General features: G+C 37.4%; 1 protein-coding gene across 1 annotated transcript; it reads right to left on the minus strand.

Moving 5' to 3' along the window:
- Positions 1–359: 359 nt before the first annotated feature.
- Positions 360–2,350, minus strand: LOC122196607 (uncharacterized). The gene is made up of 3 exons (XM_052768086.1): positions 1,472–2,350; positions 832–926; positions 360–527 (listed from the first exon to the last, which is right to left on the minus strand). The coding sequence occupies exons 1-3, from the start codon at positions 2,054–2,056 to the stop codon at positions 518–520; spliced, it is 690 nt and encodes a 229-aa protein (XP_052624046.1). The 5' UTR covers positions 2,057–2,350; the 3' UTR covers positions 360–517.
- Positions 2,351–11,903: the final 9,553 nt, after the last annotated feature.

An 11,903-nucleotide genomic window follows, 5' to 3' on the forward strand; every position in this document is an offset into this window, starting at 1 on the left:
TAAAGGAAGAAGTGAATTGAGTCTGATCGCGAAGAAATGGATTTCGATCCCATGATTCGATGAACGGATTTTTGGAGCTGCTACTTTTAGAGTTATGATAAATTGCTTAGGAATATGTAATAGCGTAGTTGTCATTTGATTTGCATTGTAAGGACAAGTTTTTCCGCACCTTTTATTAATAAAATAAAATTTTGTTTTTGTCTTATTTATATATTTCCTTGCAATGGCATGAATGAAAAATTGACGTTTGTGTATTTCTAGTTTTAGCAATGTTTAAATGGATGTTTTAGTCACGCCGGAAGCGGGACTAAGTTCATGGATCACAGATAAACTGAATATATAGCACAAGTACAACGATAAATAAAATAGCATTTGTATTCCATCAGTAAGTTTGAATACAGGGTTCTTACAGATAATAATGGTACAGTAGTTGCCTTTAACAGATAAGCAAATAACAGGAACAAGCTAGCTAGGTCGTCCGCAATCCACGACTAACCAGATTCTGAAATGCAGCAACTCATTCGGCCCTTCAAACCAGATTCCCCGTACCGTAAGTAGTAGCGTAATAAATAATATTTTTGTGTGATTTATATTGCATAAAAAATGGTGGTGTCGTTTGATTAAACAAAGTATTTAGAATATATATATATATATATATATATATATATATATATATATATATATATATATATATATATATATATATATATATATATATATATATATATACTAGATATACAACTACTACATGTATTCTCCCCCCCCCCCCCCCCCCCCCCCCCCCCCCCCCCCCCCCGCGAAAATATGTAAAAATGGGGCCGTAACACTCACCTTAAACTGCCATTGAAGATTGGTTGTCGAGAATGGATGTGAGAAAATCGAGATGTATTGTCGTGAACACGGAACTCCAAGATTAATTTAGTTTCCTAGAAAATTTCAATATAAATTAATATTTGGAAAGTTATTTGGTATTTTATCTAAAATATAAGACCCATTTATTAATTTAATTAAACTAAAACAAATTAGTAATTTCCAAAAATGAGTCAAAATAAATTATTTAAATTCCAAGTTTGATTTTGGATTTATTTTGTAAAGCTTTTTCCATATAGGGGTGGTTTTCGAACAATTTTATTAAAGTTAGAAGGTTTTGGACTTGATATGTAAAGAAAATCCAAGAGAGGGTGATAAGTAATTAATTTAAATGAGAGTTTGATGGGGGGTTGCTTTGTTAAAACTCTTATAATTTAAAGGATTGTTTTAATTATTATAACTATGGGAAGGGAATAAAAGCGTTTAAAAAATATGAAGTTTGTACAGTAACTTGCACGTTTATGTACACATGAGGGTATACCTCCTGTGTTCTTCATTTACGATCGCAAGAAAGAAAAAAATGCGTAGATAATCCTGTAACTATTGGTAATGCATGAGGATGTAAGAACCAAGCAAGAAGATGGGAGGAGGGATGACTTACAGATGAAGAATAGCAGCACAACACATGTGGTGATTGGTGGTTCACTGCAATGGCAGTGGAGGTGCTCGGTGGTGATAACAGGTAGCCGGCAGCATCCTGCTGCCGGTTTTCCTTTCTTTTTCCGGTCAATTCAAAGGCTGGGGGAGGTGGAGGAAGGTTGGAGAAGTTTTTCTTCGAGTTTATAGCAGGTAATGGTGGGGTTTTGAAGATGGAATAAGGCTGATCCAGTGGTATACCGTGAGATAGAGATAGAGAGTGTTTTAGAGAGAGATATGTAGATCTTAGAGATGGAGAAGAAAGCTGGAGGTTGAGGTGTGATTTTTGGAGGTGGTCTAAGCTTCCTTTTACAGCCAAAGAATGCCCATACACAACACAAATAAGCCATACTTCCAACTCATCATGTACTCTCTTGGTGAAACTTGCACACCAAGAAGGAGAGGAAGAGAAGATATAGTCACGTGGGATGATACAAGCGAGGGAAATATCAGATTTTTGGGATCTTAAATCATATGTGGGCCCCACATGAGTTATTCTCTCTTTAATTGCCAAAAACACTGAAAACCAGGTGCCTCGGGATCCATGCATTGAGAAAATTTTTCGAGAGTACCGTTAGATAGAGCTTAATTCAAGGATTTCGGAACATCAAACGGATTAATTTTTGGAGTTACGGATTTTCGAGAAATTGCGTTTGAAGTTTTACGTCTAAACGGCTCGCGGCGTCCGTTTTCACGACTTTTGTAAATATTTTTGTTAAAAATGTTTCGAGCATGAAATTAAATAATAGACTATAACCTGAGTCCAAAAAGATTAACAGAAATCCCGTCGGCAAAACGTAAGTGCCTCAACGGATCAATTCGGTTTTATTTGATTAAAGAAAAAAAAAACATTGTTTTACCGCTTGTTTTCTTAAAACTGTCGTATCTTTTGCATACAAACTCTGTTTTGGACGTTCTTTGTATTTTCGGAAATAGGTAAACACGTACTGTAGTATTTTCATGTTTCTTTTGCTCAAAACTGCTTAATATAAAATTTCAGTTTTTCTAATGCATTAATTAGCGTTGTCGTTTAAGCGGTTTGAATCGGTTGACGGTTTACCCATTTGGAAGTAAGGTGTCATCTGATATCATGTAATAATTGAAATATAATTATTTATTTTTCATTAGATGCACTAAAACTCAGTAATTCGGATACACAAGAGATTCACAGATAGATTGTCGGTTATAATAATAGCCCTAAATTTCAGGTTGTCACATTACCTCCCTGTTAAAGGAAATTTCGTCCTGAAATTGAGTTGGTACTGGTAGTACAAGGGCTTTGATAAATAGTAATATAGTTTCGTGGTATGATCCATGCCTGATCCTTCTATATCACCTTGTGCATACAAGTCGTATATAATCAAGATTAAGTAGACAATCGAATAAGTGATTCTACTCTAAGCCCACAACCAAACAAGGAACAGGAAGTAAAGCGGAATTACAAATCCTAAGTCGGTAGAATCTTAATTATATATAACCCTAACGTATACACTTAGCAATCATATATTACCAGCAAGAGTCCTTAGTTTCTACATGAATGATGTGATTAATTTGGGTGAGAAAGCAACTGGGGAGTACATTTGCAATATCGATAAATAGTAATGTACTTACGTGGTGCATGATCCCTGGCTGGTCCTTCTACATTTCCTTGGTGTATACAAGTCGTATATAATCAAGATCAAATAGACTGTCGAATAAGTGATACTACCCTAAGTCCACAACCAAACAAGGAACAGGAAGTAAAGCGGAATCACGAATCCTAAGTCTGTAGAATCTTAATTATATACAACCCTAACGTATTTACTTAGCAATCGTATATTACTAGCAAGGGTCCTTAGTTTCTATGTGAATGGCATGATTAACTAGGGTGATAAGGTAACTAGCAAGTACTTTTTCTGGGGACTAGCTTCAACTGATAGGCTAATTGCTTAGCACTATCGAAAGTGGAGGGTTTAGATGCCGTCACCAGACCTTGAACAGGTGAAGCTAGTCCCCAGATGTACCTTTCGATCTTTCCTGTCTTCCGGGGTCACCATTCCTGGGCAAAGGTTTGCAAGGTCATTGAATCGAGAGGTGTAGGCAGCTACTTCTGATCATTTCATGACAAGGTTGCAAAGCTCTTGCTCTAGAGCCTGTATCTCCTGTCGGGGACAATACTCCTTGGTCATTAGTTGCTTCAGGGATTCCCAGCCCATGGCATAAGCTTCAGCGATTCCCATGGACTTCGCATGGTTATTCCACCAAGTCAAGGCAGAGTCCATCAACGTGCAGGTAGCGTATTTAACCCTGTAGTCATCAGGGAAAGCACTGATGTGGAAGACAGCCTCAGTCTTTTCTATCCAACGGGATAGCCCAACAGCTCCTTTAGTGCCGTAGAAGGCTCGAGGTTTGCAGCTCATGAAATCCTTATTGGAGTAGTGTCTGGTGTTACTTTGGTGAGTTGCGGGATTGCCACTTCCACTATTTCCAGTGTTTCCGTTTCGGGCTACCTCGTATGCTGCCAAAGCCGTAGCAATTCCTTGTGCGAGCATGTTCTGCATCATGGTGGAATTCATCTGGAATGTTTGGTTTACATTTGTTACTTCTGGGTCTCCTCCCTGGTTTGCAGTTTCCACTAATGTTTGAGTTACTGGTGGGGTTCTCCTTGGGTTGCCTCGGGGAGTTGGCGGTAGACGAACTCCTGGTTGCTTTCGTGGGGCCATCTCCTAATATGTTTAAAACGGACATGTTAAGTTGTGTTAATACTATAAAGTCCTAACAAGTATACATGGGATGCATTTGATGATATAGTTTGCTTGTGAAATCCTACAAATTATAAGAAAAAAAGATTGACTAAGAAATCCTTTAGACTTCCAAATGATACGGAGAAGGTGATTGGTTTAGAAATCCTCTAGATTTCTAAATGATAGACAAGGGATCTTAATTGCTAATGAATTGTAAGTGTTTTAAAATGTATGTATAGATTCTAAGGTACTAGGTTGTTGTAGCAAATCTGGAGAGCATCCTACAATCTCTAAAACCTTCAACCGTTATAGTCTGTCAGACTCCTTGCTCAGGGTTGGTTGTGTACCGGCCTGACCATAAATAACATAGGTGCACATTCCAGATTTATTTATGGTATGACTTATGTACGGTATTAACCCTAATTGAGGCGTCTGACCTAAAGGGTTGAGTTGGTAGTTTTAGTTGAAGGGATGTTAAAATTTTATTAGGTGTTCTCATCGCGGTTTAGAGTATATATAAACTCTTATATAGTTTGGTTGGTGGGGTTTTTAGTATTATTAATTTTTGTTTGTTCTTCCCGACTACCGAGCATAGACGATGGTCGGACATCAAACGACGTAAGTAGTCGAGAAGTAGTGTTATTATTAATAATACTTTTATTAAAAGCTAGTATGCTATAGTTGTATTCCTCTTTCGAGGATACAAGTTCTCTATAGCCAATTTGGCTCTGATACCATTCTGTCACACCCCCGGCCAAGTCGGAACACGCCGGAAGTGGGACTAAGTTCATGGATCACAGATAAACTTAATATATAGCACAAGTACAAAGATAAACAAAATAGCATTTGTATTCCATCAGTAAGTTTGAATACAGGGTTCTTACAGATAATAATGGTACACTAGTTTCCTTTAACAGATAAGCAAATAACAGGAACAAGCTAGCTAGGTCGTCTGCAATCCACGACTAATCTTCCTCCTAAAAGCCTGTCTGATGATCCGGTAAGAATACATGTAAGTTTGAAAGTCAACACAAAGGTTGGTGAGTGTCACAGGTTTTCTGCTAACGCAGTAATACTTTTAGTAAGTCTAAAAAGTATTATCTTTGTATGTATAACAATAGTTAAACAGTGTTTGCAATGAGTCCTTAAAAGCCAAAATGTATAGTTTGTATAAGTAAACCCATACGTAAAACTGTGTTTGTAATGAATCTTTGAAGCCAAAACGTTATGTTCCATAAGTAATTCCATACTTAAAATTGTGTTTGAAAGCAACCAAATCAATGGTTGTACGGGTAACGAAGAAAGTTTTCTGCCAAGGTTGTACTTCATAACCGTAGATACGGATATACGGATACAGTTATCTGCCAAGTTTGAACTTAACAACCGCAGATACGAATAAACAACAAATACATTTGATAAGCATACACATAAAGTGTACGATACTAGTTTAAACAGTTGACAAAACTTAGTATAGTGTACACAAGCACATGTATGAGCCTAAGATACAAGTTCTATAACTTGTATAAACGTATAAACCAATATATTTTTGTCATAAACAGACATACATATATACGGATAAAGTTATCTGCCAAGGTTGAACTTAACAGCCGCAGATACGGATAAACATGTAATTGACAAGTATATTTGATAAGCGTACACATTGAAGAGTAGAATACTTGTTTTAAACAACTGATTAAACTTTGAGTACAAGCACATAAATGAGCCTTAGATACGAGTTCTATAACTCGTAAGAATATATAAACTTATATATTTTTGTGTATCTATGAGGTATAATGAAACTACCAAGTTGATAACCGGCTATAGTGTCATAGCACAATTTTAGTCGGAACGTATATGTTATTTTTATTAGTTGTATTATCTTAACAACATAACATATGTAGCTATTGAGGTTTAAAACGATTTTGTTTACTTAACATGTAAGCGTTTAAATAATTATTTCTAAAACCGATAAAGTATTTACACAAAACAATGATATTTTTTTGTTTGTGAATTTCGTATGATAAATATTACTTAGTACACGTACTATCATGTACATACGAGGGCCAAACATGAAACACCGAGGACAGTACCATTTTGGCATTATAGCACTTCTGAAATGCAGCAACCCATTCGGCCCTTCAAACCAGATTCCCCGTACCGTAAGTAGTAGAGTAATAAATAATATTTTTGTGTGATTTATATTGCATAAAAAAACGGTGGTGTTGTTTGTTTAAACAAAGTATTTAGAAAATAGATATATACTAGATATACAAGTACTACATGTATTCTCAGCCGAAAATATGTAAAAATGGGGCCGTAACACTCACCTTAAACTGCCATTAAAGATTGGTTTTCGAGAACGGATGCGAGCAAACCGAGATGTATTGTCGTGAACACAGAACTCCAAGATAAATTTAATTAAACTAAAACAAATTAGTAATTTCCAAAAATGAGTCAAAATAAATTATTTAAATTCTAAGTTTGATTTTGGATTTATTTTGTAAAGGTTTTTCCATATAGGGGTGGTTTTTGAACAATTTTATTAAAGTTAGAAGGTTTTGGACTTGATATGAAAAGAAAATCCAAGAGAGGGTGATAAGTAATTAATTTAAATGAGAGTTTGATGGGGGGCTGCTTTGTTAAAACTCTTATAATTTAAAGGATTGTTTTAATTATTCTAACTATGGGAAGGGACTAAAAGCGTTTAAAAAAAATAAAGTTTGTACAGTAAGTTGCACGTTTACGTACACATGAGGGTATACCTCCTGTGTTCTTCATTTACGATCGCAAGAAAGAAGAAAATGCGTAGATGATCCTGTAACTATCGGTAATGCATGAGGATGTATGAACCAAGCAAGAAGATGGGAGGACGGATGACTTAGAGATGAAGAATAGCAGCACAACACAGGTGGTGACTGGTGGTTCACTGCAATGACAGTGGAGGTGCTCGGTGGTGATAACAGGTAGCCGGCAGCATCCTGCTGCCGGTTTTCCTTTTTTTTCCAGTAAATTTAAAGGCTGGGGGAGGTGGAGGAAGGCTGGAGAAGAGTTTCTTTGAGTTTACAGCAGGTAATGGTGGGGTTTTGAAGACGGAATAAGGGTGCTGCATTGGTATACCGTGAGATAGAGATAGAGAGTGTTTTAGAGAGAGATATGGAGATCTTAGAGATGGAGAAGAAAGCTGGAGGTTGAGGTGTGATTTTTGGAGGTGGTCTAAGCTTCCTTTTATACCCAAGAATGCCCACACACAACACAAGTAAGCCATACTTCCAACTCATCATGTACTCTCTTCGTGAAACTTGCACACAAAGAAGGAGAGGGGGAGAAGATATAGTCACGTGGGATGATACATGGGAGGGAAATATCAGATTTTTGGGCTCTTAAGTCATATGTGGGCCCCACATGGGTTATTCTCTCTTTTAATTGCTCAAAACACTGAAAACCGGGTGCCTCGGGATCCGTGCATTGAGAATAATTTTCGAGAGTACCGTTAGATAGAGTTTAATTCAAGGATTTCGGAGCATCAAACGGATTAATTTTGGAGTTACGCATTTCCAGGAAATTGCGTTTGAAGTTTTATGTCTAAACGGCTCGTGGTGTCCGTTTTCACGACTTTTGCAAATATTTTTGTTAAAAATGTTTCGAGCATGAAAATAAATAATACACCATAACCTGAGTCCAAAAAGGTTAACGGAAATCCCGTCAGCAAAACGTAAGTACCTCAACGGATCAATTCGGTTTTATTTGATTAAAGAAAAAAAACAGTGTTTTACCGCTTGTTTTCTTAAAACTGTCGTATCTTTTGCATACAAACTCTGTTTTGGACGTTCTTTGTATTTTTGGAAACAGGTAAACACGTACTGTAATATTTTCATGTTTCTTTTGCTCAAAACTGCTTAATATAAAATTTCAGTTTTTCTAATGCATTAATTAGCGTTTTCGTTTAAGCAGTTTGATTCGGTTGACGGTTTACCCATTTGGAAGTAAGGTATCATCTAATATCATGTAATAATTGAAATATAATTATTTATTTTTCATTAGATGCACTAAAACTCAGTAATTCGGATACACAAGAGATTCACGGATAGATTGTCGGTTATAATAATAGCCCTAAATTTCAGGTTGTCACATTACCTCCCCGTTAAAGGAAATTTCGTCCTGAAATTGAGTTGGTATTGGTAGTACAAGGGCTCTGATAAATAGTAATATGGTTTCGTGGTATGATCCATGCCTGGTCCTTCTATATCACCTTGTGCATACAAGTCGTATATAATCAAGATTGAGTAGACAATCAAATAAGTGATTCTACTCTAAGCCCACAACCAAACAAGGAACAGGAAGTAAAGCGGAATCACAAATCCTAAGTCGGTAGAATCTTAATTATATATAACCCTAACGTATACACTTAGCAATCATATATTACCAGCAAGAGTCCTTAGTTTCTACATGAATGATGTGATTAACTCGGGTGAGAAAGCAACTGGGGAGTACATTTGGAATATCGATAAATAGTAATGTACTTACGTGGTGCATGATCCCTGGCTGGTCCTTCTACATTTCCTTCGTGTATACAAGTTGTATATAATCAAGATCGAAGAGACTGTCGAATAAGTGATTCTACCCTAAGCCCACAACCAAACAAGGAACAGGAAGTAAAGCGGAATCACGAATACTAAGTCTGTAGAATCTTAATTATATACAACCCTAACGTATACATTTAGCAATCGTATATTACTAGCAAGGGTCCTTAGTTTCTATGTGAATGGCATGACTAACTAGGGTGATAAGGTAACTAGCAAGTACTTTTTGTTATAGCTACTGTGTAGGTTTCATTAAGTTTCCGAAATTTTATATTATGTCACATGTTGAAACCTATGGTCGATAAAGATTTAATTGGCACTAGTATTAGTAAATACCTAGGTCTAAACATTGTTGTTATGAAACGTACCAATAACCACAGGTGGTTCTGGAAGAGCCTCTTCTGCTGTGATCATAAATACCCTTCCATTGCCACCTTGGTTCTTTAGTTGTGGGAAGTCCTTCCTAAAATTCCCTGGTTGATTGCACTCGTAACAGTTACGACTTCCTTCTGCCGTAGTGGTTGGGGTTCTTCTATAGTACCTCGAGATGTGACCTCTCATGTTACACTTGTTGCAGATCACCTCCCTGCAATTTCCGACATGGTGGAAATTGCACTTTGTACAATGAGGTAAAGTCCCAGAGTAGGACTTAGTTGGTGTGGGAGTATTGGTAACTGTGGCGTAGACAGCTAACAGTTCTGGTTCAAACTTGTGATGCATGGAGTCCTCCTTTGTTTCCCCATGAAACTATCTTTTGGTGCCTCCAGTGTGCTTCTTCTCTGCTGGTGGGGTTATGGTACCCTGCCGGACACACTGTTTAGTCAACTGATAGGCTAATTGCTTATCACTATCGAAAGTGGAGGGTTTGGATGCCGTCACCAGACCTTGAACAGGTGAAGCTAGTCCCCAGATGTACATAGTCCCCAGATGTACCTTTCGATCTTTCCTGTCTTTCGGGGTCACAATTCCTTGGCAAAGGGTTGCAAGGTCATTGAATCGAGAGGTGTAGGCAGCTACTTCTGAACATTTCATGACAAGGTTACAAAGCTCTTGCTCTAGATCCTGTATCTCCTGTCGGGGACAATACTCCTTGGTCATTAGTTGCTTCAGGGATTCCCAACCCATGGCAAAAGCTTCAGCGATTCCCATGGACTTCGCATGGTTATTCCACCAAGGCAAGGCGGAGTCCATCAACGTGCAGGTAGCGTATTTAACCCTACAGTCATCAGGGCAAGCACTCATGTGGAAGACAGCCTTAGTCTTTTCTATCCAACGGGATAGCCCAACAGCTCCTTCAGTGTCGTACAAGCCTCGAGGTTTGCAGCTCATGAAATCCTTATAGGAGCAGTGTCTGGTGTTGCTTAGGTGAGTTGTGAGATTGCCACTTCCACTATTTCCAGTGTTTCCGTTTCGGGCTACCTCGTATGCTGCCAAAGTCGTAGCAATTCCTTGTGTGAGCATGTTCTGCATCATGGTGGAATTCATTTGGAATGTTTGGTTTACATTTATTACTTCTGGGTCTCCTCCCTGGTTTGGAGTTTCCACTGATGTTTGAGTTACTAGTGGGGTTCTCCTCGGGTTGCCTCGGGGAGTTGGCGGTAGACGAACTCCTGGTTGCTTTCGTGGGGCCATCTCCTAATATGTTTAAAACGGACATGTTAAGTTGTGTTAATACTATAAAGTCCTAACAAGTATGCATGGGAAGCATTTTATGATATAGTTTGCTTGTGAAATCCTACAAATTATAAGAATAAAGGATTGACTTAGAAATCCTTTAGATTTCCTAATGATACGGAGAAGGTGATTGGTTTAGAAATCCTCTAGATTTCTAAATGATAGACAAGGGACCTTAATTGCTAATGAATTGTAAGTGTTTTAAAATGTATGTATAGATTCTAAGGTACTAGGTTGCTGTAGCAAATATGGAGAACATCCTTCAATCTCTAAAACCTTCAACCGTTATAGTCTGTCAGACTCCTTGCTCAGGGTTGATAGTGTACCGGCCTAACCATAAACAACATAGGTGCGCATGCCAGATTTATTTATGGTATGACTTATGTACGGTACTAACCCTAATTGAGGCGTCTGACGTAAAGGGTTGAGTTGGTAGTTTTAGTTGAAGGGATAGTAAAATTTTATTAAGTGTTCTCATCGCGGGTCAGATTATAAATAAACTCTTAAATATTTTGGTCGGTGGGGTTTATAGTATTATTAATTTTTGTTTGTTCTTCTCGACTACCGAGCACAGACGATTACCGGACATGAAACGACATAAGTAGCTGAGAAGTAGTGTTATTAATAATAATACTTTTATTAGAAGCTAGTATGCTATAGTTGTATTCCTGTTTCAAGGATACGAGTTCTCTATAGCCAATTTGGCTCTGATACCATTTTGTCACACCCTCGGCCAAGGCGGAACACGCCGGAAGCGGGACTAAGTTCATGGATCACAGATAAAATGAATATATAGCATAAGTACAATGATAAACAAAATAGCATTTGTATTCCATCAGTAATTTTGAATATAGGGTTCTTACAGATAATAATGGTTCAGTAGTTGCCTTTAACAAATAAGAAAATAACAGGAACAAGCTAGCTAGGTCGTCTGCAATCCACGACTAATCTTCTTCCTAAAAGCCTGTCTGATGATCCGCTATGAATACATGTAAGTTTGAAAGTCAACACAAAGGTTGGTGAGTGTCACAGGTTTTCTGCTAACGCAGTAATACATTTAGTAAGTCTAAAAAGTATTATCTTTGTATGTATAACAATAGTTAAACAATGTTTGCAATGAGTCCTTAAAAGCCAAAATGTATAGTTTGTAGAAGTAAACCCATACGTAAAACTGTGTTTGTAATGAATCTTTGAAGCCAAAACGTTATGTTCCATAAGTAATTCCATACTTAAAATTGTGTTTGAAAGCAACCAAATCCATGGTTGTATGGGTAACGAATAAAGTTTTATGCCAAGGTTGTACTTCATAACCGCAGATACGGATAAATAAATATACGGATATACAGATATAGTTATCTGCCAAGGTTGAACTTAACAACCGTAGATACGGATAAACAACAAGTATATTTGATAAGCATAC

This window comes from Lactuca sativa, chromosome 2, assembly GCF_002870075.4.
Source record: "Lactuca sativa cultivar Salinas chromosome 2, Lsat_Salinas_v11, whole genome shotgun sequence".
NCBI lineage: Eukaryota > Viridiplantae > Streptophyta > Magnoliopsida > Asterales > Asteraceae > Lactuca > Lactuca sativa.